This window comes from Pinus tabuliformis, chromosome 5_2 (assembly GCF_031772625.1).
Source record: "Pinus tabuliformis cultivar Carrire ecotype Pingquan chromosome 5_2, CPIR1, whole genome shotgun sequence".
NCBI lineage: Eukaryota > Viridiplantae > Streptophyta > Pinopsida > Pinales > Pinaceae > Pinus > Pinus tabuliformis.
The window spans coordinates 414,835,517-414,861,268 of NC_142306.1; the positions used below are offsets into that span (position 1 = coordinate 414,835,517).

Consider the following 25,752-nt stretch of genomic DNA (forward strand, 5'->3'; position numbering starts at 1 on the left):
TAGGACACCAAATCTAGTAGTGATATTATTTTCAATGAATTCCATAATGACCTTTTCAGTGGCATTCTTAGCAAGGATGGCTTCAACCCATTTAGTGAAACAATCAGTAGCACTCAAAATCCATGAGTAGCCATTGCTAGAATTTTCATGAAACTTCCCGATGAAGTCCAGACCCCATGCTAAAAAGGTGCCTCCACAACCACAGGTTGTAAGGGTAGGGCAGCAAGCTTCTGTTTCCCAGTGAATAGTTAGCAGGCTTGACAACTTCTAACAAACTTATGCACATCATAAAAGATCGAAGGTCAATAATAACCAACTCTCAGAATTTTGTGGGCAGTAGTTCTAGCAACATAATGACCACCACAAAATCCTGAATGAAACTTAGAAACTAACTTCTTGGACTCAATTTCATCAACACACCTAAGTACTATGCCCTCAGGATTTATCCATCCAAGGCCATCTTTCATGAGGCAATACATAGTGGCTTTTAATCGAAGGTCCCTTCTCTTATGAACAACTAAATGGTTAGGACATGTAAGATTTAACAAGTAATAAATAATGTTCTTGTACCACTCATGCTCTCCTAATCTCTGCAGCTCAGGCGAAGATGAATCGTTAAGACAAATCAAACCAAGAGCTTTTTCATTACCTTCGGTCATCATTTGAGCCAAGCCTTGGCCTTTGACTAACTTGGTGGGTCTAATTTCTAAATCATATTCCTGTATTTTAGTAACCCACCTAGCACGAGTCCCTAAGCAATCAGTTTGAGTTAATATATCCTTAACAACAAAATGTGGGACAAAAGCAATGATTTTAGAATGACCCACATAAGTTTTGAAATACTTAAGAAATTTGACTAAGGCATAGGCTTGCTTTTCCATGGTATTGTACTTTAATTCATAATTTTGAAACACTCTACTCATGAAAGCAATGGGCTACTTGTGACCATCTTTATTTTTCTGCAATAAGACACCAGCAATGGTATCCTCGGAAGTGAAAGAGAAAATCATGAAATCCTTAGAGTAATCAAGACTGACTAAACAAGGGCTCTTGCAATGGCACCTTTGATTTCCTGAAAAGACTTTTTGCCGTCTTCTTGCCAAACAAATTTTACATCTTTCTTCAGAAGACTTTGAATAGGCTTAGCTACTTCTACGTAATTTGGAATAAACCTTCTAAGAAAATTTGTTTTTCCAAGAAAAGACTGAAGGGACTTAAGATTATGGGGAAGAGGAATGTTTTGGATTGCCTCAACTCTTTCAGGATCAATCTTGATTCCATCTTTAGAAATGATGTGACCAAGTAATTTCCCTTCGGTTACTCCAAAAACAGACTTAGGAGGATTTAAATAAATCCCGTACTCTCTACATCTATCAAAAACTTGCCGAAGATGACTTATATGACTAATACCATCCTTAGAAAAAACAGTAAGATCATCCTGGTAAATTTCGATAAACTTCCCAATCAAACCTTTGAAGGCATAATCCATAGCCCTTTGAAACATAGCCCCAGCATTGGTTAATCCAAACGGCATTCTAATATATTCGAAAGTACCCCATGGTGCGGTGAATGTAGTCTTGTGACGATCCTCCTTTTTAACCCATACTTGATTATATCCAGAAAAACCATCTAGCAATGACATCATTCCAGAACCAGTTACTCTTTGCAACATAGTCTACACGTTTGGCAAAGGGTAATTATCTTTCTTACATGTTAGATTAAGGTTTCGAAAATCGACACAAAGTCTTATTGTACCATTCTTTTTCCTAACAATCACCAGGTTGGAACACCATGTTAAATGCCTCGTCTGAGCAATAATCCCTGCTACAAGCATCTTCGAAAGCTCTTTTTGAACCAAAGGGGCTAACTTAGGATTAATTTGCCTAAGCTTCTGGCGAAAGGGTTTAGCATTTTCATCTTTTAAAGGGATAGTGTGTTCCATGACATCCTCCCTATAACCTTTCAACTCATCATAAGAAAATGCTAAAACATCTCGATATTCACGAAGTAAATTGGTTAACTTTTTTCTTTCTTCATCATTAGTACCCTTACCAATTTTAATAATCTTTGGATCCCTAGAAGTACTAATGTTTACTTCGATATATTTGCCTGGATCCATTTTATTTTCCTCTCTCAACTTTGTGGCATCATGCCGATCAAAGTGCTGCTCTAAAGAAACCACATTCCTAGAAGTAGGATTTATGATATCTTCATGGTCATCAGATCCATTCTCCTTAGAATCTATCCGAAAATTTTCAAGCTCATCCAAATTGTCAAGAAAACGGATCACCTGTTTCTCATCATCAAAAACTTGCCAATGCTCTAAGTTATCTGGATTCTGGAACAAAAAGCCTAAATATAACTTCCATTTTTATCTTTTCCTTAATCATCCCATCAGATAACTGTAAAGTAGAAGCAGCTACAGCAAGCTCATCCACCGAACTATTATGCTCTCTTGGGATTGCCTCAAGGTCAGTGGCATCAAAGTATTCCATAGTATCCCATACAGCATTCCGATAATTCCTTAACCTTTGATTTTTACATGTAAATTTATTCTTAAGCTGCATGATAATTAAGTCTAAAACCCCCCTTGATGCTAAGCAATTTAATTATTAAAGCCTTTGCTAACTCAAGACTCAACAAAAAAGCTTCATATTCAGCAACGTTGTTGGTTGCTTCGAATTCCAATTGATAGGAAAACTTGAAAATATGACCAAGGGGAGATTTTAATACTATTCCTGCACCTTTACCATGCCTAGACGATGCACCATCAAAATACATGTACCAAACTTTATCATTAAGATCCCTAATCTTTTTATCAACCTTATTATGGGGAAGAACTATGAAATTAGACATGATAGCATAATTCCCAATGTCAGATTGTTCTTTAATTATCTCATTATGAGGTCTCTTAGGGTCTTCAACATGGAATCTTCTCTCGGGCTCTCTATTAAGTCTCACAAATCCATCACCTCTAGGAGAAGGAATCATAGCATATGACCAATTCATTTGAATACTTCCTCCTAGATTAGAGGCTCATTTTCTAGATAAAAGCATACCCCAAGCATCAGGCACATCAACAACAACAATGTCCATAACAATCATGATGTCCGAGTAAACTGATAAATGAACTTGTAAATCCTTGATCAGACCGTGAACTTCAATCTTCTTAGAATCCATGGCACATATATTGTAGTAAGGCCTAGAAACTCTTAAATTAAGTTGTTCCATGACCCTCTTGGTCATGACACACGCTAACGCACCAGAATCCAGCATGCAATTATTCAATTTATACCCATTGACCATCAAAGTAATAAAGAAAGGTTGATGATCCTTGTTATCTAAATCTAAACTTTGCAAATATATAGGAGCATCCTGATAATCAACCTCCGGGGCTTTCTGTTGAGAAACATTTACTTGAATACCTTCAATAGCTTTTAGTAACTTAGCTCTTTGGGAAGGAAATTTCACAATCCCGGAGACAAGAACCCAGATTTTTGCATTATTAAACCAACTTCCCAAATCGACATCTAATCTAGAGTTTTTAACATTCGAGCGGGAATCTGATTCCCACTTTGATCTTTATCCCTTCTTTGATAAGTTAAACCCTTATCTTTAGCAATTTCCATGATTTGCTCTGGAGAAGGTTTCTCACCATATAATTTAACCATGATATCATTTTCATTCTCAAAATTATTTATACTAAAAGCTGATGCGGGACGCATAACATCTCGACTGTTTTCCTTAACTTCCATCCAATCTTTCATAGACAAAGGAAACTCTTTACCCACTACATTTATTTGATTACCTGCCCCAAACATTCCATTATCCAAAATTCTTCTAACAATGGGGCAAATAGTCTCCTCATGAAGAGCATCACAAGCCCAACAATAAGGTGGAGCATCATCAACCAAATTAGTATGTTCAAGCAGATTAGGTGGTCTCTGCTCACTAGATTGACCCTTCTTCTGCCAATTATTATTCTGATTATTATTATTATTTCTAAGCTGGAAATTTTGCATTTGAGCTTTTTCCATTTCGATCAACCTATTCTGCAAAGTACTTATTTCCTTAGCATGGTTAGAGGTTAATTTCGCTTGGTTAATCTCCATGCTTTCAATTTTTTGCAGTAATTTTTGAACAAGCTCATTATTAGGCTCTTGAACCTCTTTTCCTTTAGGTTCTTTTAATTTCGTTGAAGCCCTATCAAAACCTGGGATTTCAGACTTCCCAGATGCTGCCTTATCCTTTTCGAGCTCTACTGCTAAAACTTGACAGTCCCTATAATCAGGAAGTTTAGCACGTCTTAACTCGTAAGAGGGCTCGAGGCTAAAGGCATCAATGTAAAAGTCTCGAAGAGATTTGTCGGTAGGTTTATAATCTTGAGGTAATTCTTTAATAATATCATTAAGCCTTTTGTTAAATTCTTCAGCAGTTTCATTCTCTCTCTTTTTTATTATGCTAATAGCTTTCACGAGGTGTCTTCCTTCTCTCTTATCTCCATACTTTTCCTTAAAGGCATTAACAATCGATTGCAAGGAATCAAATGAATCTCGAGGCTTTTCTGTAAACCAATCTAAAGCATCGCCCTCCAAGGTTAGAACAAAAAGGGTCATTTTAACATCTTCATGATTAAAATCAGCAGCCCTTGCATATTTGCCAAGCCATGAACTAAAAGCTTTCAGATGCGAGTTAGCACTAATTGCATTATGCCCTGAAAGATAGGCAATTTATCCATCCCATGCTTAGGATTATCATTGGGATAACCTTGAATATTAGCAAAGTTACAAGGGGCGAATATGTCCATGATGTCGTGCTCAACAAAGCAAGCAGATATCAGAGAAAGCTTCTTGTCAGAGATTAACAAGAAGTGCACGAGAAGAGAGTTTGTGTAATCATACTCTGAGAGCCCTTTCAGGATCAAGAGCAGGATTAACCAAACTGCTTGGATGTCTTCTAGTATACACCCTTGCGGAAGGTAAATGAAGTGGAGTCGCCACCCAGACAGAAAGTGTAACACGGAAAAACTCGAAAGGAAGGAGTCAAATAAAGGAAAGGAAGAGAGGAAAGAAACGAGACGAATGTCGAGAAAACCAAGGACAAACGACGCCAAAAAATGTTGTTGCACAAAGTGTCTAAGCACCGCGACAATGCTCAGACCGGGGGCTATCACCCTGATCCCTAATCTCTCCGTTTAAGCCGTCCCCCTATAGCAGGCTAAGGGCGGTAGACCCTATGGGATAAAAGATAACTAGCTGTGAATCAGCCGGTTCGGGAGACACAGCGAAGCAATCGAATACTTGATTAAGGCTTGGCGAGACTTAGAATTCGATTAAATTTTAAATGATTACAACCAGTGCCTTATGGAGTCAATGATCCAAGGTAATCAATTAGCTGCTGCTGCTTATGAAATAATTAGTGATTGCTTGAAAAAATTGCAAAATATTTGTTATGTATCAAGCATTCAATAATTCAAGCAATAACGAAAGATTTTCTATAGAAGCACAAAGTCCTAGCAATTAAATTTCAAGAGATACAAATACTTTAATCAACCACGAAATTTAAATGCTAACCAGTTTCAAATAGTTAATCTCCAGATATAAACATTTAAGCACATTTAACTATAGCACAAAAAGACACCAAAAGGAAAATTTAAACTTGACAGCGTAATTATGCCTTAGGTGAATTTCTCGATATGCCAAGCAACATTAAATGTGACCAAAATAAATCGAAAAGGAATTTTATTTTTTTTTGTTATTATTTTTTATGTTTAGAATTTTTTTTTTTAGATTTTTAATTTTAGAACAAAATAAAATTTAAATGAAACCCAAAATTGAACTTTTAAATTTTTTATTCTTTTTTATTTTTTAATGATTTAAAATATAAATCAAAATCATAAAGAAAAATGAAATTCTAAAATAAACAAAACTACATGAAAAGAATCAAAACCTAACCTCACTATCATAAATAATAAAATTAAACTAAAAATCTATGAAGACCCAAACAAATTCAAAAATATATAAACTCTAAAATAATCAAACTTATCCTAAACAAATAAATCGAAATTTGTGAGCCTCGAATCCTAACTTAACATAAACGATGAAATCAAAATTAAAAAATAAAAAAAAAATCTAGCCCTAACGTATAGCATGTAAAAATATCGAATGCTCTCTTTTTTTCTTTTTTCTTTTTTTTTATATGCGTTTGCAGGTGTGCAGGTCGACGACAGAAGAGGGGATGGAGGTCTGCGAAAGTTTATGTGCAGGCAAATCGTGCAGAGGACTACGCAGAAGGCTAAGGAGTATAGGACACGCGGGATGAGAGAGGCAAGTTGCTGAGGAGCACAGGAGATCACGCAAAGAGAGAGCAGCGTGAGGGTTTCAATGTGTTTTGCAGGTGCAGAGGTAACTTGGCGACGACCGCTGAAGGAGCTCGATGGATATGGAAATTGCAGAGAAGAGGGGAGGTTGCGGAAAGCGTGGAGTCGTCGAAACTGCGTTTGGAGGCAGCGTAGGGAGCTACGATGAGAAGGATGAAAGGGATTTGAGGAAGTTTTATTCCTTTTGCAGGTTTGGATGAGGGTGTGAGAAGGGGCGATGGGGAAGCCTGCAATGGCAGCCAATGAAGCACGAAATCTGCGTGAAAAAAGAAAAGGGGTGCGTTGAGGGATAAAGGAGGATAGACGGAGGTGGCGAGGGCAGCTGGACAACATGGAAGATTTCCTGCAAAACGTTGATGAAAAACCCTGTCCCAACAATGGTTATTCTCTGCAACAGATTTCAAAGGTTAACAAATTTAATAATGAAGAGAAACCGAGATTCTCAGAACTTGCAGAGCAGAGGACTAAACCCAAAACCCCTGTGGCTTCCTCAAAAAAAAAATTTAATGGAAATTATGAACCACAAATGTTCAAGTCTCAAAAATAGTTTTACTCCAATGATTGCAGCTTCAACAAGGAAATAAAATTTCGTGGCCTGAAGAGAGATTTTAAATTTGATATACAACTTTCAAAGGGTTTAGACAGCGTACGCCTTAAAAAAAAAAATCGAAATTTTCTGTGAAAATGAAACCCCAGGTAGCAACAGACAGATGGCCTGGAAAACCCTCAAATTCCTTCAGAACACCCTGCAAGAGCTAATTCTGAGACCAGATCTTACCCTCCGGGGCCTAGATCTGGCTTCAAACAAGATATCCTCTTCAGACCTGCAACCTGCAATGGCAAAAGCAAATGCCCAGAAACAATATATGCAAGGATGAAACCTGAAAAACCCAAAAAAACAGCGAAATAATTATAAATTTCATAGGTTAAAGGCTCTAAATAGCCAAATCTGTCATTATGCCAGACATATTTTTAAAATTTATGATTTAAAATGAGGTGCTTCAGAAAACCCTTCATGCATTCACAACAAAAGTTCTAATGATAAGCCCGGGATCAAAACCAGCTGGGCTCTTCAGAGAATGCTATACGGGAGTTGGCTGGTCCAACTGAAGACTTCCCCAAACGCCAGGTGACCTCAAAATCAAAGATTTCCTGCACAACTTAATTCAACCATTAACATAGAGAGAGAAAACGACAATAAAATTCAAATCTAATAGAGATACCTACCATTATATTTAGAAATTAAACTATCATTCAAACCCTAGTGACCAAACAAGATACCTGTGCTTAAATCACTCCTCAATAAGCTATCATCAATGGCTGAAAATAAATCTATGCATGGAAATAAAACATCTTACAGCATTTCCATGAAGAGTAACACCAGCAGAGTTTCACCCCAAAGTTTTTCTTTATTTGCACATGAAAAACGATTACAAGAGAGCTTTCCTTAGCACACGACTCAAAGATCGAATGATCTCAACTGACCACTGACCTCCTATTTAAAGAAAAATTTCCCAACGGCTAGTTCGAGTGATCCTTGTCAAAGCAATCTCGACCGTTGATGAGGATCAAAAATCTTTTAATCTCATCCGTCGAAATTAAAATAATAAGGAAATTCGAAATTATCATTTAAATGCATTTTAATTAATTCAAAAATTTAATTTTTGAATTAATTTCCTCAAAATTTTGACTTTGACTTAACCCTAGGGACCAAGGGCATAAAATTTAGCAAAATAATCATTTAACCTTAGTCCCTAGACCTCTTAAAATTTTATTTTTTTTAAAGGACCCTCGAATTTAGCCTTTGGAAAATTTAAAATTACCTAGGACCTAGGACTTAGGACTTAGGACTTATGAGGGGATAAATTATTTTTCTAGCCCTCAAGACATTTTACATCATGATTTTTACATTTTTACATCTCAAAGGAGAAAACCCATTTGACAGACCCTCATAGACTACCCAGTTCTACATTACAAACATAATCTAGCATATCAAGCAATTTGTAATAAAATAACCTAACCAAATAGTTAGGATTATTCACAAATCACTTTTACATAGACTAAATCTAACACACTAGGACTCCCCTAAGATTCTAATGACAAAATCCCTTCCGGCTTTGGGGTTAGGCTAAAGGAAAACTCTGCCGATTATGGATCGGTAAGACAAAAAAACTTTTGGAACATAGATCATCACTAAAAAGTTAGGTTTACCTAGACAATTACATACATGACACGGATCTGTTGAGATTATTTACAATTTACACATGCACACTGGGTTTACAATATAACATGATTATGCTGATGATGATAGTCGAACAGCACGGACACATTGATCAAGCGCTATCCCTTTTGCGAAAAGAGGGGGTGTACTGCTATGGGTAGTTGACACGTAGTGGTCAACAAGGACCATTCCCCTTATGTAGTAGGTCCATAAGTTTGGAACAACCCGAGGAGTTTGAGATTCAAGATCGGGAATCTCATGTATACAGGTGGAAGAAAGCCCTCTATGGCTTGAAGCAAACACCCCGGGCTTAATATGAAAGGAGTGATAACTGTCTAATGAAGCTGAGATTCACTAAGAGTGAAGCCGATCCAAAGCATTGCTTGAAGGTTGTGGATAATAGACCTCTCATACTATCACCTTATGAGGACGACCTCTTTCTGACAGGTGCAGACCCTCTCATTTGCAAAAGTAAGAGGGAGTTGGATTCCAGATTTGGAATGGTGAATTGCAAGCCCGTGACTACCTCGATGGAGCTTAATTTTCAGAAGTTATGTGGTAGTGATGCCGGACCAGATTTGGGAAATGCCTCTGAGTTTCATAAACTCATTCGCCTTGATGTTCTTGGTGAACTTCCATCCGGATATATGTTTTGCAGTTAGCATGTTGGGCTCATATTTGGATGAGCCACACTGGATTGGTGCCAAGAATCTTCTGAGATATCTTCGAGGCACAATCTCTCATGGATTGAAATACACTGCCGGAAATATGAGGCTGCATGATTATTCGAATGCTCACTCGGCAGGCAGTGTGGAGGATCACCAAAGCACTTCTCAGTATTGGTTCGCTTTGGGTTCTACTTCGATATCATGGATGAGCAGGAAGCAAAAGTCAGTTTCTATAAGCACCACCGAGACCGAATACACAGCTACGAGTATGATCTCGTATGAAGCTGCCTGGTTGTGGAAGCTCTTCAGTGAGTTGTTTGTACACATGATGGATACCACCATGATCTTCTATGTCAACCAAGGGGGGATTCGATTGTTGAGGAATCCCGTATTCAATGATTTCTCCAGCAGATAGACATCAGATACTACCTTATATGGGATATGGTACGTCAACGAGCGAGGAGGCTCCATGGCATTGAGACTGATGTACAGGTCACAAACATTTTGTCAAAGCCCCGGGGAAAGGTCAAATCTGTGACTTTCCCGAACGACTTGGATTCGTTGAGAGACCTTATAAGGGTCATGCATGTTGCATGCATTGAGCTCTGGGAGCTCCGGGGGGCTTGGGGTACTCACTGGAGCAACACACGACCATAGGGAAACTCACCCTCCCCTAATGGCGCGTTGTGTATAGGGTGAATGGATCAGCCTTCCCTTGTGATACCCCGAGGCGACTTAGGGACAAGATGAATGGTTCTCCTATCAAGGCATCCTACCCATGCAGTCTGGGACTCATGGGAAGTACCTCTCATCTGGCCAATGAGCAGGGAAATGGGGTTAGGGACCATAGTAGTACTATCGATGGACGCATCGTTGTGTCTACCGTACTCCCTATGCTAGAATGACCTCCATTGATCTCGGATCAATGACACTGATCTGCGATCAGTATGAGTGGTTTGAGACACTCTCTTGTGATATTGATCTGGGATCAATGAAACTGACTTCAGGTCAGTAAGAGTAATCTGACTCACTCTCTTGGAACTGATTTGGGATCATTAAGAGTGGTATGACACACTCTCTTCATATGGAACTAACTTCGGGTCAGTAGAGAATGGTATGAGACATTCTTGATCAATTCTTCTTCTTCATGGTTCAGCAAAGCAGAACACAACAAAGCTCAGCAGAGCAGAGCAATGTAGGGCACTGATGCTAGAGATAGTACAGTCCGACATATGGATCAGTGGATGGAGTTCTCCCTAGTTGAGAGGGAGTGCTAAAATTGGCAACTAGGGCCAAACTCCATGTGGGTCATATTATTTATGGCAGATGATATTTTTCTTGGATCCCTCTCATCGAGAGGTGTAGGATTAATCTAAATATCATTCGATTTCGATAAGTATTCATGGAGTTATGAATTTATTTGTGTTATAAGACAATTCGTCAAGGTCGGCCAGGAACCAAATAAACCCCACATGTGCTCAACGTTTTAGTATAAAAGGAGATGACTTAAGAGTCATTTCTACACACACACTTCTATCTTGATTTCTATCCACTTGTCTTGGGTTTTAGTGGAAGAGAAATCTAGGAGTGGAAGCCCTAGACGTTGGAGGAAAGAAGACCAAGAGAGTTGCCCTAGAAGATGATGCCCTAGCAAGGAAAACACAGTCCTAAGGAGGATGCCCTAGCTGCAATCCTAAGGAGGATGCCCTAGCGTAGTCCTAAAGGACGTCTAGCCGTAGTCTACCCTAATCCAAGAAGACGCAGTCATGTTGTGAAGGAGATAGCCCTAAGTTGGAGGCAAGGGAACTCTGTCTTAGTTGCAGCAAAGGAGTGCTGAACAACGTGGTTGAAGAGGCCTATTTCATGATATTTTGGAGGGCCGAATTTGCCGTAAGGGAGGCCAAGATTACTCCTTAAAGGGTCGAGACAAGGAAAGGTTGTTGCAGCCTGTGTGGAGGAGTTCTTAGGTGCCCAACGCTTGGTAAAGGGCAGTGTAGACTGTTGTGGGTAAGTCGCAGCCCTACGAACTGTTTGGAGGGCAACGTATGGTGGTTTAAGTGGGTTGTAGGTGGCAGCGGAGGTCTGTGGTAGGCCACAGGCCTAGCCACTCCAAAACAAGGCAATGTGAAGGTGTATTGGGGGTTGTCTATGCCCAGAACATTAGCAATGGGAGCCACCACTTCTCCAAGGTTAAGCCGCAATCTAGAAGGGTTGTTTTAGTAGCTGATCAAGGGTTATTACAACAGGCAAATATGCCCTAACCAACAACAGTAGGACAACAGTGTTGTTGTACGTAGCAACAATGGTTCATGGTGTTGCAAACTCATTAGACAACACAATGATGGGACAACAGCATATTGGGACAGCACAATGATTAGGATAGTTATGACATTGTGCAACAGTGGCACTATAGGACAACAACAACAACAAGGTGCAAAAAGCATAGCGCTGCAAGCACATTGGGACAACAATATGGTACTTGGTGCAGCAAGTACACAAAGCAACAATGGTGCAGCAAGCACATGGGTGACAACATGGTGCAGCAAGGTACAGCAGTGCTAAACACTGGGACAACAGTGCAGCATAAGGTCCAGCATTGTGATGATGGGTGCAACATGGTGCAACACGGTGAGGTGCAACATGATGACGAGATGCAACGCAATGATAGGTGAAGGAGTCACCTTGGAGAATCAGTTGAAGCAGCATGTCTTCAACTGATCTCATGTATCATCTTCCTAGAGATGATCTATGCTCTTATCTAGATAAGTCAAAGTGTTGACTTCTGTTGTAAATGTACTATCTCTATCTCTCTCTCTGTGTTGAACTATTGAAGAACATATAAGAAGAAATGATCAAGGGTTTCCCCACATTTGGGTTTGTCCCTAGCTAGCGCCACACCTTGTGTACTCTTGTCTTGGCTTGTGGTTGCTAATCAAGAAAAGATATTGAGCTAACTGTGAAAATTGAAATAAATTGCTCTGAGAATAGAACATACCTAAAATTAAGAAAATCGCTTCCACCGGTCCTCTTCCATAGATGCACTCCTTCACTGACTCCACATGCCTAGCAATTCATTGATAAGCTAAAGCATCGATCCTTCATCCTCCACCACTTATACATGTTGTAAATCATTTAAATAGTTTTGCAGCTTGCTAGGGTTCCACTCTCCAGGGAATCGCATAGTTGTGTATGTTTCGAATAATCCCTTTGAACTAGAATCCTGATCACCCTAAAGAAACCAAGCAATCCTATCTTCCACTTGAACCCTAATGGGTCAAATCATTTGATTGGTGGAATGTGATGTAGAACCTTTAGAGAGATCTTGAATTTGTTTGACCGGGCCATTTGATCTCTAAGATCTATAGGGAAAACCCCCCATGAGCCGAAGAAGAGTTGGCCCAAAGCGAAAAGAGGTTTGGTGAGGTGATAGTAGCCCTCCCTCTAAGGGGCAGTGGATCTTGCACTTGACCTTTTGGACTTTATCTCGAGAATTGTGAGATTTGCTATAATAGTGACTATTCAGATTTTAATGTTGCTCTTGTTGTTTATGGAAGAGTATGTAAATACCATTGTTGTGCCAAGAGGCACTCTACAACCCAATATGGCAGTGATGTTGTAAAATGTTATGTAATGTAATGTAATGCATTATGCAATGTTATGTTGACTCGGTCAAATTAGTTAAAATAAATTAAAATTAAAAAAATAATTATTAATAAGATAAGTTTGAGATAGTCATTTGATGGGTATATCAATGGTGGTTTACAAGCCCATGGTATTTGTCCATGATATTTGTTATGATGAAGCCTATTTAAGGCTCGAGGAAATCTATTATGGAATGCAAGAGTACCAGTGTAAATCCATTTTAACTCCAGAATTGATCCCTCTCGGCGCTTGGTAGATCCAGATTTAAGATTGATCTAGGCTGGTATTTAACCACCTTCTTTCTGTTTTGTCTTGATGTAAATATTTTTTGTAAATATAAAAAGTATTTTTCAAATAAAATGAATTGCAACATTCTTTCCTCAAATCAATATTGTATCATTTCTCATCAACATCCCAACACATCCTCTAGCATATATTTTTCCAATTAAAGCATGATCTGATGTTACTAGAAACATCTGTCCTGCATTTCCAAGTGGAAATGTTTTTGCAATATATAGTGCCTCCACAGCATGTATATCAAATATCATGCCTTCCTTTCCAAGAAAATATTAATCATAGGAAGATGAGAAAAAATTGTTATATATTATACAGAATGTAATAAGAAAAGGAAGGAAATGCTGCAAAACATAAAATCTTCTTTTATCTACAAATGATGGTCGTTGTATCATCTTATGTAGACATGCTAGGGGGTTTATTCCCACCAAAAATTTAAAGATGCAATGATATATTTTGCATCTTTTTAATATCAATAAAGTGAATGATAGGAGGCTGCAGCATCCATTGTTTAATTATAACCCAGTAAGGTAAATATGTAAAATTAAAAAAGAACGCACAAAAAAAAGTTGCAAAAAGTTTTTTTCTGTTGAAGCCTGAAAATGATAAACCCATGATTATAGCAGATGCCAACAAAAATGAAAAAGGATCTCTTCAAAAATTGATCTTTGGATGAAGAACTATGGAAAAAACTATCACCTATGGTTCATGGTTAAATCTAACCAAATAACATGGTTGAAAAATAAGAAATCAGTACCATTTTGTAATATTTATGATAAATATGTTGTTTTTTCATGTAGCATATCTTGGGGAAAACCCTAGGCACTTCTCATTCGAAGGATGGTACCTACGGAAAACACTAGATTCTTCCTGGCACAAGGCTAGGTCAACAATAGAAATCAAAGTCGTTACAACAATATACTCATTAAAAGCTCAACATGTCACTTGCAGAAATTGAACCTGGGTGGAGAGGATGACGTTCATCTCAACCATCAAAGCTAGACCCAACTGGCTATGATATATATGTTGTATGTGTTCAATAAGCCAATTTAGACTAGAGGTAAGTTTCATATAAGAATAAAAATAATGCCAGATGGACAAATACAAACCCACATTGTTAGAGCTCTTATCCCCAGATTCTTGATCACGATCTTCATTGTCATCCTCATTAGGCTCCTTCTCACCTAGGGTTGCTCTGACAACAATTGCTTTCATCTTTGAATTCCTTAAGTTAATGCATCCAAAGAAGTTCCTTTGAGGAAGCAATGTCACCAACAATGGTGTAAAAGCAACTGAACAAGGTGAACTTCTGCCCACGTTTACAGTTCCAGTATCAGTATCCCAAGTCGACTGATATGCACAACACTGGATGGAAGTTAACAATGATGCTGCCATAACCTGTGACAGAAAATTTATATCAAAAGGGTATGATAATAACAGATGGTGACAGTAAGGAGAAATTCATCTTCAAAGGAAATGTAAAATCCAAAAGAAACAAGTCAAGAAATTCTGCAAATTGAGGCACCTTGTGTGATGCAATAAATGACAGGAAAATTACAACTTCGTGGTTGTTGCTTGATTGATTTTAGTTCATGCCTCAGTGACATGCGACATACAGATTCAAGAGTCCTGTAAAGAGGAATATCAGTCAGTATGATGCCATTCTTTCTTGATTACCATCTTTCCATCAAAATAAATCACTTCTTGTGAAGTGAAAAAGGTGACCAATTATATTGTACTTGTGAGGCAAAATCTTCAACACAGAGATTCCATTTAGCATATGGATGATACCTTCCATTGAAATGAAGAAAATTGTTTTCTTGGAGATTTTGTGCATACTTCAGATCAGCCAAGAAAGTTTAAGGTCAAAGAGCATACTCATCCCTTTGATTTTTCAATACCCCAAAAGTTGAAGTGTTGAAAAGTGTAACTAGGTTCGGTCTTCATAATGACGTGTAATTGTGATTTTATTTAATTGATGAAAAGACGAAAAATAAAATTATTATTGTAATGCTTGTCTCATGGGTTTCATGAGCAAGGAATTTTATTTTAGTGATGGCTCCCATTGTGAGCCTTTAGTATTTGTCATCTAGTCATAAAAGTCAATTTGGGTCTATGTCATGTATGAAAGACCCTTCTTGGGCATGTTACACTTTATATAAGTCCTTAAGTAAAAAAGCCCTCCAAGACCAAGAAAAATTATCTTCTTCAAGTCAGGTTCAAGATGGAATAAAAGATCTTCACATGTCGGCTCACCCTCTCTCAAGTTGGCTTATTATGAGGCTCCAACAACTATAGATAGGGCAGCACATCCTCATTTCAGAGCAGGAATTTTGGTCAAGGTATGAAGTTTGTAAGTGATGCGAAGGTCATCAAAAGGGAGCTCTCTAATCAGTGAAAGGAAGGGAAGGAAGAGCAAAGTCCCTATCACTGTTTTGGGTCTGTTTTACATAGGAAGAATACATGGCAGCTAGCATGGCCACATGCGAAGATATTTGGCTTCAAAAGTTGCTAGTGGGTTTATTTGGTCAACAGTTAGATTCGACTAGTATCTAATGTGATAATCAGAGTTGCATCAGGCTCTATAAGAATCTAGCCTTTCATGATAGGTCGAAGCATATCAACATCAAATACCACTTCGTCAAAGATTGTGTACAACGTGGATCATTTCGACTATAACATGTTCCCATAGATCAACAAGTTGCGGATATTCTCACGAAGGCCTTGGGTAAGACAAAGTTTGTCTACTTAAGGGATAAGATGGGAGTAGTGGAGAACACCATCCTCACTAAGAGGGAGTGTTAACTTTTTGGTAGCAGGAGACAGTTGTTCTAGTTCCTATGGTGTCTATGAGGCTAAGGAACACAGGAGGATAATTATCTCCAATACCTAGAAATTATTTCTACGGAAAATGCCTCAATTAGATTAATTATCCAATTATTAATTATTTTCCTAAGTCTAACTTAGGAAAATTGGTTAATTAAATCAAATTAATTGAGGAAAATCAATTTTTCTCTAAAGACTTCCAAAAAGTCACTTGATGGGTCAAGATGATCTTGGCCATCGATTGTGATTAGATCGTGACCATTGGTTTCTCAACGAGAGATTATAAAGAGCAAATCAAATGGGCTTTGGAGATCGCTAAGGAAGTGCAATTTGTAGTGATAGCAAGGGCGTAGAGGGAAACACCAATAGTGGGGCTTCAGCAGAGTGTTTGGGAGAAAAATTTCTCAATGATTTCCAGTTTCCGTTGACAAGAAGGAGATAGATTTCATCAACATAAAAGGAGGCTAAAATTAGCTATGCAAATTGTGGTAGAGGAGCTCGTTTTAGTAGCCAGTTGCCAGAGACATCACTCGAAGGTAGAGCGAGTGAGTCAAATGAGTTATTGGAGGTCAATTTTCTAGCAGATTAATTTTCCCAGAGGCAGTGTGAATTTCAAGAGCAGCTAGTGCGAGTTGTAGAGCCAATGCAAGTTGTCGAGAACAGTGCGAGTTGCACAGGGAGGCCGATTTCATCTGCAGAGGGAGACCTTCGTGTCTCTAGATCGATTTGATGAAGAGAATATTATTTGTCAGAGCTTTTCCAGGCAGTTGTTGTATTTCTCAAATTGTTGAAGAATTAATAATATAAACCCTCATCTACAGAATTGGAATTCCCTAGATTGGTGATTTTCCATGGACTATTGTCCATAAATATTAGTGTCAATTATTTTGTGTGTGGGCCTTATTTCTCAGTGCCTGATATTATTTGTAAAGATTGCAATAGCGAATTAATCGTTATTTTCCGTAAAATTCTGAAGACAAATAATCTCCAATAGATAGAATATTAAATTCTAGTTGCTGCAATTAAGGAAATTTCACAGCTCTCTCATTCTCATGGTTGGAAGCATAGTGCTTGGAAAAACTATGTTCATTTGTATTCTCATTATTTGATCAATAATATAAAGGCTTTGGAGGTCTATTCTCTTGGGTTTTGGATTCATGCTTAGCTTTGGGAGGTAACATTTGATTTGTTTCCAATGGTTGATATGTACTTTTCATGATTTATTTATTTGATTGCAAGCTATTTGTTTTAGTAGCCTAGCCCATAGGGGCACTTTTGCCTAGGGGAGAGGAATCCAATTATTTGGATATCCTCTTTGGCACTTGATCATATCCTAGGCTTGACTTAGGTTTATGTGTTCTTGGTTGAACAATAAGCCAATCCTTGCCATCATATGAGCAAAGTCTATTTGTCTTGCAAGTGTGGTGGTTCAAGTGTTATAGGTTGCCTTGCATGCTTGAAGGTGGTGACGTTTTTGGTTAAACCATCCATCTCCAAAGTGGCTAAGGATCCTCAATCCAAAGTTGATAAAGGCCATCCAAGTTTTCCAGAAGATCAACCAAAAAAGGGCTTTGAGCCCCTCAAGATTTGCTTCTCTCCATCATCTAAATCTCAAATCATTTCTTGGTCACTTTTTTGGGTTTATCATTGAATATCAATGCATTAGGCTCAAAATTAGACCACTTCCCAACAGTGGTCCTTCTCGCTATAAGAGGAACAAGATTTAACATAATTTCCAACTCGCTTAAGTCTTCTTTCCTTATTTGTTAGTGGATCTTAAATCATACTAGAGTCTTGCTGTTTCATTTGCAAGTTTATTTAGCTAATTAATTAATAAATCGATTTTCACTGTCTTTTGGGCAGAAAATTGGTTCAGTTTGGACTACCTTTGAGGGATGGTCATTAGTACCATTTTCCAAGTTGGCTGACTGTCCCTTTTTGCAGACCTTTGGGGCAGCGATTAACAATCTTTGGGACTGCCTTCTAGGCAAAGGTTGACTGTCTATAAAGCAGAATTTTGGGTCATTGTTTGGGCAGTCCAACACTGCCTTTTGGGCAGAAATTTGCAGACCATTTCTTGGACGAACTTTCACTGTCTTTCAAAGCAGAATTCTATTGGCACATTTTCCAAAAAAGGGCAGCCTTTGAACCTTATTTTGTGTATCCAAATAAGCAGGCCAAAAGGCCACTGAAATTCCATTATTGTAACATCAAATCTCTTTAAATTTTGTTAACTCATTTGGAATCTTTTCAATAAGTTTTCTTTCTTTGAGACATTGTTGTAATAGGCTCTTCTTTGAGAACAATGGAGCCTTCATTTTCATTATCTTTTTCTTCTAATCAGTAGCCCAAACTAATTGTACCTTTTGGGTTGAGAATTCATATCTCTTGTAACTTGATTGGAAAGGGTATCTTTCCCCTTTGAGGGAAGTTCTTGTAAACCCTTTTCCAAAGGATCCCCTCATCCCTTATTCAACAAGAGGGATCTAACTATAATAAAAGATTAATTTTTATTTTGGGAGCTTGGGGATTTTCCCCTTGGCATCCCTCTTCCCCAATTGGGGAAGGTGTCCCTTTTGGATCGGTTGAATGGTTATTTGCTTAAGTAGTTTAGAGATAGAATCATTTTGTTTTTTTTCTGCATCTTGCTCCTCTATTTTACATGCACTTTTAGTCTCTCTAAGTACTCATTTCCTTTTTATATGCTATGCAATTTAATGTGTTAAATGATCTTGATTAACTTCATTAGCTAGTTCCATTGTCTCATTTATCTTTTCATTGCAATTTCTTCTCTTTTGCATATTATAGTTTAATTGGCCTTTTACATTGCTCTTGTCAATCTCATTAGTTAGTTTCACTTTTAATTTCCATTGCAATTGCAAAGCATTTCTTTCATAACTAATCTAGATTCTATCCATTGTAGCACTAACAAATCTACCTCCAACATAAGTTGGTTGAAGTAGACGGTAGGAACCCTCCATCCCCTATTGACTCCTCACTCTGAGACCAGAGACCAAAGCCCAGGCAAAAGTGAGGTCTAGGGAAACAAAGTTCTTTGAAACTTGTTTTTTAGTTTAGGTAATTTAAAATAAACCAAGATAAAACCTCATCACATTACAAAGCAGGTACACCATAGAGCAATTTTAATTTGTGTTTTATGCGCTTACATTTGGAATTGGTTTTATCTTGGATGGATCTTTTACTTTCAAATATTACATTTATCACTTAAGAATTTTCCAAGTTGATAAGCATATATTTCATGCTCAAGTACTTGTCTCATTTATTGCACTTGCTAAAGTTATAGCTTGCCAACATTACTTTTTGGAAACATCTATCTTGTGGCACTTTGTTTTTCTTTCCAAGCTTTTGCAAAGTTATATCTTTACTTGGAGTATCCTTAGCAAGTATCTATATTTGGGCACTAGTCTTATTTTGCTATATTTGTGCCCACATATGCTTATTGAGCCTGTAATTGTAATTGACATCATATATTTGAAGTATTAACTCCTAGAAAACTGACTTGCTAGCTTTGAGCTAGCTGAACCTTAGACATTTTTAGAGTCCACCCCCTTTGGCTTCACTAAGAGTAATGTTGATTTGGGGTAGCATCGGATGTGCTCTAGCCATAAAAATATTGGTGGAGAGGCTAAAGCATATGAGATCTCCAAGACCCAGAAATGGTTTGGGCAGATTCTAACCGGTTTAGGAGATACTAAAATAATTAATATTTTTAATGGAGTTCCTAGATCTAAACTTAGGAAAAATAAAATATTAATGGGTATTAATATAAAACTCGCTTAGAAGGTTCCAAAAGTCATGGATCAAGCCAAATCTAATCTTAGCCGTTGATTAAAGATTTAATCTCGGACGTTGAAGGACCAATAGGAAAAGTATAAGAAGAGGCTTGAGGGTCAGTTGGAGAACACACTGAAGGAGACCAGTCAGTTCGATTTCTGGAGCAGGGTTAGTTGAGAAATTCAAACTAGTGGTCTAGAGAGCAGCAGGAGGAAGCAAGTACGAAACCGAGAGTCGCAAACAGTACCAGGGGAACAACCAGAGTTTGGCGAGGCAGACGCAGAGCCTCTCAAGCATACACAAAGGCAGCAGACTGCGCAGTCACTAGAGGGCCTGCGTGGGTGACACAGAGAGGCCCAGTGCCTGACGAAGAGGGTCTGGGAGCTATGCAGAGGTCAGCCAGGCTGACGCTGAGACTGGGAGAAGCGCTGAATAATTTTCTCTCTGTTGGGCAAGCCAGTCTGGCACCTAGTTGTATTGAAGAATTGCTGAATAATAAAATCCTCCCTTGCTGCACCGGTTTTCCCACATTGGGTTTTTCCAAGGACTGTTGTCCAAAATATCTGTGTTGATGTGTTAATTCTTGCGCATGTGTTTGTTTCTGTATTATGGTGTGATATCTGCAGTAGAATTTATTTTAATGTTTACTAAAGGATTTTCATAAATAACTTATTGGGAAAATAAGTAGGTAAAATAAATCAATTGTTGCAGTGATAGAATTTTCACATGGTATTAGAGCGAGCAATCAGAGATAGGAAAGGAAAATCAATTATGGGTCGAGACCATGATGCGGAGGCATCTACGTCAGGAGACTCGCATATTTTCAGAAAATTGCAAAAGAGAAAGTGATTTCGATTTCTCTATGTTGGCTTCTAGGCTGGAAGAAGAAGTGGCTTGTGTGACTAGCTCTGCATCATCAGAGGTGTGGTATATAGATAGTGGAGCCTTTTGGCATATGCCGGGAATCGAGGAATGTTTCTCAGATTATGGGGAGAGAAGATGAACTTTCAGATCACCATTGGGAACAAGGCAAAGTGTACTCCAATAGGGAGGGGTACCATAGTTTTTCAAACAAAAATGGGAGAGCGGTTCCGTGCTACCAATGTGCTGCATGTACCAGGATTGGGGATGAATTTACTTTCAGTGTCGCAACTTCAAGGCAAAGGCTATGACGTTTTCTTCATCAAGGAGAAAGTATACGTCAAACACCTAAGGTGGAAAAAGAAAGTGCAGATCGCGATCAAAAGTAACAAGTTGTACAGACTACAACTAGAACCACCAATGGCACTAATAGGTCGTCATGGGGACAAGGATTTGAATGAACTATGGCACAGAAGAATGGGACATTTGCACCATGGGGCTCTGAGAATTCTTAGGAGCATTGTAACAGGAGTTCCGGATTTGAGTACGGAATGAGATGATGTATGCAAAGGATGTGCTCTAGGAAAGTATGCCAAACTAGCATTTCCTAGAAGTAAAAACAGGGCCAAGAATGTACTAGGATCGATAAACTTAGATATCTGCGGACCCATGTCCACTAAAGCTCTTAGTGGTGCCAAGTACTTCCTCACCTTCATTGATTACCACTCAAGGAAAACTTGGATTTATTTTATGAAAACCAAGGACGAGGTTTTCTGTCGATTCAAAGAGTTCAAGGCTCTGGTGGAGGATCTGACTAGGAAGAAAATAAAAGTTTTACGCTCAGATAATGGTGGAGAGTATGTCAATAAGGACTTACTGATTTTTGCGCTAAGTAGGGCATCAGAAGAGAGTGGACAGCTCCTTACAATCCGGAGCAGAATGGAGTAGTAGAAAGAAAGAACATGACTATTATAGAAGCGGCTAGGGCCATGATGTATGATCAGGATATGCCAAAATTCCTGTGGGAAGACGCATGCAACACAACAGTCTATGTTCAGAATAGAACTCCTCATCAGGCATTGGGAAAAATTACTCCAGAGAAAGTCTTTACAGGGGAGACGCCTGAAGTCAGTCATTTCAGGATATTTGGGAGCTTAGCATATTGCTGCATACTCGAGGAAAAGAGGAAGAAGCTGGATCAAACTGCAGAGAAAGGATATCTAGTGGGATATAGCGAGAACGCTAAGGCATACAGAATCTATCTTCCAGGGAGCAGAAAGGTAGTAGTTCGACAAGATATGAAGTTCATGGAAGACAGGGCTTTCAGGAAAACTTGAGAAATGCCTTCCGAGGAGCAGTCAAAAGAGGAACCATTGGTCAAACCTCTTCAACCAACGGAAGAAAAGAATTCTTCCTCGGGTCAGGAAGAATCACAAGATGAGGAGGAGATAACAGAAGCACCTGCTGGCAGAGGAAGAATGAGCAGGGAACTTCGTCAGATTCTGCAAGATGCAGAGGACTTCATCGGTGCACCAATGAACAATAAGATGGAGCGAAAACAGCCAGATAGATATCAGGCATTAGTAGCTCAGGATGGGGAGCCTACCAGTTTTCAGGAGGCAACTCAACATCAGGTTTGACTGGATGTGATGGTAGAGGAGTACAACTCCATAATGGTGAACAATGTTTAGGAGGTAGTGCCAAGGCCTCAAGACAGATCAATGGTAGGTTCGAGATGGATCTACAAGATTAAATACGCTGCAGATGACAGTGTTGAGAAATACAAAGCCAGGTTTGTGGCTAAGGGGTATGCTTAGAAGGAAGGAATTGACTACGAAGAGACCTTCGCCCTGGTAGCCAGGTATACATCTATTAGAACCGTGATATCTCTTGCAGCACAAATGGGGTGGGAGATTCATCAGATGGATGTCAAAACAGAATTTTTGAATAGTGTGATAGAAGAAGAGGTATACATTGAAAAAACAAAGGGCTTTGAGACACATGAGAAGAAGTTTCATGTATGTAGATTGAAGAAAGCCTTGGATGGGTTGAAACAGGCACCTAGAGCATGGTATGGGCAAATCGATGGCTACTTGCAGAAAATGGGATTTGTCAAGAGTGACACAGATCCAAATCTCTACTATCTGGTTGTAGAGAATGAGCCTCTAATCTTAGTATTATATGTGGATGATCTCTTCCTGACAGGATCATCCAGGCTCATAGGGGATTGCAAGAAGAATCTAGCCATGAAATTCGACATGAAGGATTTGGGACGAATGCATTATTTCCTGGGGTTGGAAGTTTGGCAGCAAAAGGGGGAGTTCTTCCTTGGACAAGGGAGATATTCTACAGAAATTCTAAAGAGATTCAGGATGGAGGACTGTAGGCCCATGGCTACTCCAATGATAACCAACTGGAAGAAGATTGATGTATCAGAAGACAAAGATGTTGATCCCACCTTATATAGGCAGCTCATAGGGTCCCTGATGTATCTGGTCAATACCACCCCAGACATTTGTTACGCTGTCAACACCCTCAGTCAGCTCATGGTGGAGCCAAAGAGGGCGCAATGCATCAGCGAAACATGTTCTCAGGTATTTACAGGGAACAGTCGATTATGGACTCTTGTACACCAGGGGTAAGGATATCAGATTGAGTGGGTTTACTAATGCAGATTGGGCAGGAAGTTCAGTGGATCGGAAAAGTACCTTTGGGTACTGTTTCAACATTGGATCAGGAATGACCTCCTGGTGCAGTAGGAAACAGAAATCCATGGCTCTAAGCTCAGCTGAGGCAAAATATATGACCGCAAGCATAGCTTCATGTGAGGCCATATGGCTTAAAAAACTGCTTGTGAACCTATTCAGAAGAAAGATGGAGGCGACCAGGATCATGTGTGATAATCAGAGTTGCATCAAGCTCTCTGAGAATCCAGTGTTTCACAATCAGTCAAAGCATATTGATATCCGGTGTCACTTTGTCAGAGACTGTGTCCAACGAGGAGTTGTACAATTGAGCTACACTCCTACAGGAGAACAGGTGGCAAACATCCTTACCAAGGCCCTTGGAAGAACCAAGTTTGATTATTTCAGGGAGAAGATGGGGATGATAAAGAATCCATTTCAGTAGCAGAAATGGATATGATGTTGCAGTGCAGTAGCAGTCAGCAGTAGCACGATGCAACATGATGAGAAGGAGTTTGTAGTGCAGATGCAGTGTTGGGAAGAAGGAGCAGCAGCAACACGGATGTAGATTGAGTTGCATTGCAGATGCAGTGTTGGGAAGATGGACCAACAATAGCACGAATGCAGAGGGAGCTGCAGTACATATGTAGCAGTGGTAGTTATAGAGCCATGGGCAGCAATACAGGATGCAGCAGTGCAGAGCATTTTGGGCGGGGAGGCCTAACATCAGCATAGGGACCGATGCTGAATAATCAGTGTGATACTCAATGTGGAGTATTACTAGAGCACAGTCCTCGCTAAGAGGGAGTGTTGATTTGGGGTAGCATTGGATGTGCTCTAGACATAAAAATTGGTGGAGAAGCTAAAACACATGAGATCTCCAAGACCCAGAAATGGCTTGGGCAGATTCTAACCGATTTAGGAGATATTAAAATAATTAATATTTTTAATGGAGTTCCTAAGTCTAACTTAGGAAAAATAAAATATTAATGGGTATTAATATAAAATTGGGTTAGAAGGTTCCAAAAGTCATGGATCAAGCCAAATCTAATCTTAGCTGTTGATTAGAGATTTAATCTCGGCCGTTGAAGGACCAACAGGAAAAGTATAAGAAGAAGCATGAGGGTCAGTTGGAGAACAAACTGAGGGAGACCAATCAGTTCGATTTCTGGGGCAGGGTTAGCTGAGAAATTCAAACTAGTGGTCTGGAGAGCAGCAGGAGGCAACAAGTACGGAATAGAGAGTCGAGAACAGCACCAAGGGAACAACGCAGAGGTTGGAGGGGCATATGCAGAGCCTCTCAGGCAGACGCAAAGGTAACAGACTGCGCAGTCACTGCAGGGCTTGCGTGGGTGATGCAGAGAGGCCCAGTGCTAACGCAGAGAGGTAGGGACTGGCGTAGGGGTTCTGGGAGCTACGCAGAGGTCAACCAGGTTGACGCTGAGACTGTGAGAAGTGCTGAAGATTTTTCTCTCTATTGGGCAAGCCAGTTTGGCACTCATTTGTACTGAGGAATTGCTGAATAATAAAATCCTCCCTTACTGCACCAGTTTTCCCACATTAGGTTATTCCGGGGGCTATTGTCCAAAATATTTGTGTTGATGTGGTAAATCTTGTGCATGTGTTTGTTTCTGTATTATGGTGTGATATCTGCAGCAGAATTTATTTTAATGTCTATAAAAGATTTTCATAAATAAATTATTGGGAAAATAAGTAGGTAAAATAAATCAGTGGTTGCAGTGATAGAATTTTCACAAGTAAGCCTAGAAAGAGGAGTTGAGAATTGAGTGACAGCCTCAACTCGAAATTTTCCCCCAAGGCCACACCAAGTGAAGTTAAGGACTTTCTCCACGACAATCCTAGGTGTGGATTAAGGCAGCAACATTTTTGGCGTCGTTGTCGGGGATAAGTCTGTTTAGATCTGTTATATTTTATAGCATCAGATGTTTTCTAGCCTTGAAATTTTGTGGAGAGGTTGGAATACATGAGATCTCCAAAACTCAGAAATTTTCTGGAAATTCCACCTAGAAATGACATAATTAGATTATTAACCAGTTTTTAAATATTTCATAAGTCTAAATTTAGGGAAGATGGTTAATTAATTAGTATTAATTAAATCAAGGCAAGAATCATATAAAAACTCACACGGATCGATCCAGAGATGATCCTAGCCATTGATTAAGTTTCAATCTTGGTCATTGGTGCTCCAATAGAGGATTATAAGAGGAGGTCGAAGTGGTGATGGAGAAGACACTTGAGTAGTTCAATTTCCTTGGCAGATCGATTTCCAAAGTACCAATAGTTAGTTGTTGGAGAGAGAGCAAAAGATCGAAGCAGTGAGAGAGGGGAAGAGACAGTAAGGCTGGAGGCAAATCCAGCGAG

General features: G+C 39.1%; 1 protein-coding gene across 3 annotated transcripts in view; it reads right to left on the reverse strand.

Annotated features, from left to right (window-relative positions):
* The window catches only part of LOC149159287 (uncharacterized), a 205,800-nt gene that overhangs the window by 158,307 nt on the left and 21,741 nt on the right, over nucleotides 1–25,752 (reverse strand). For 2 of the 3 annotated variants that reach the window (XM_089436448.1, XM_089436446.1), the window contains exons 2-3: nucleotides 14,730–14,833; nucleotides 14,318–14,602 (exon numbers count right to left, since the gene is read on the reverse strand). In XM_089436448.1, the coding sequence (XP_089292574.1) occupies nucleotides 14,318–14,599 (282 nt within the window). In that variant the 5' untranslated portion in view covers nucleotides 14,600–14,602; nucleotides 14,730–14,833. The remainder of the gene's footprint in view (nucleotides 1–14,317; nucleotides 14,603–14,729; nucleotides 14,834–25,752) is intronic. The other variant, XM_089436447.1, reaches the window with a different exon arrangement.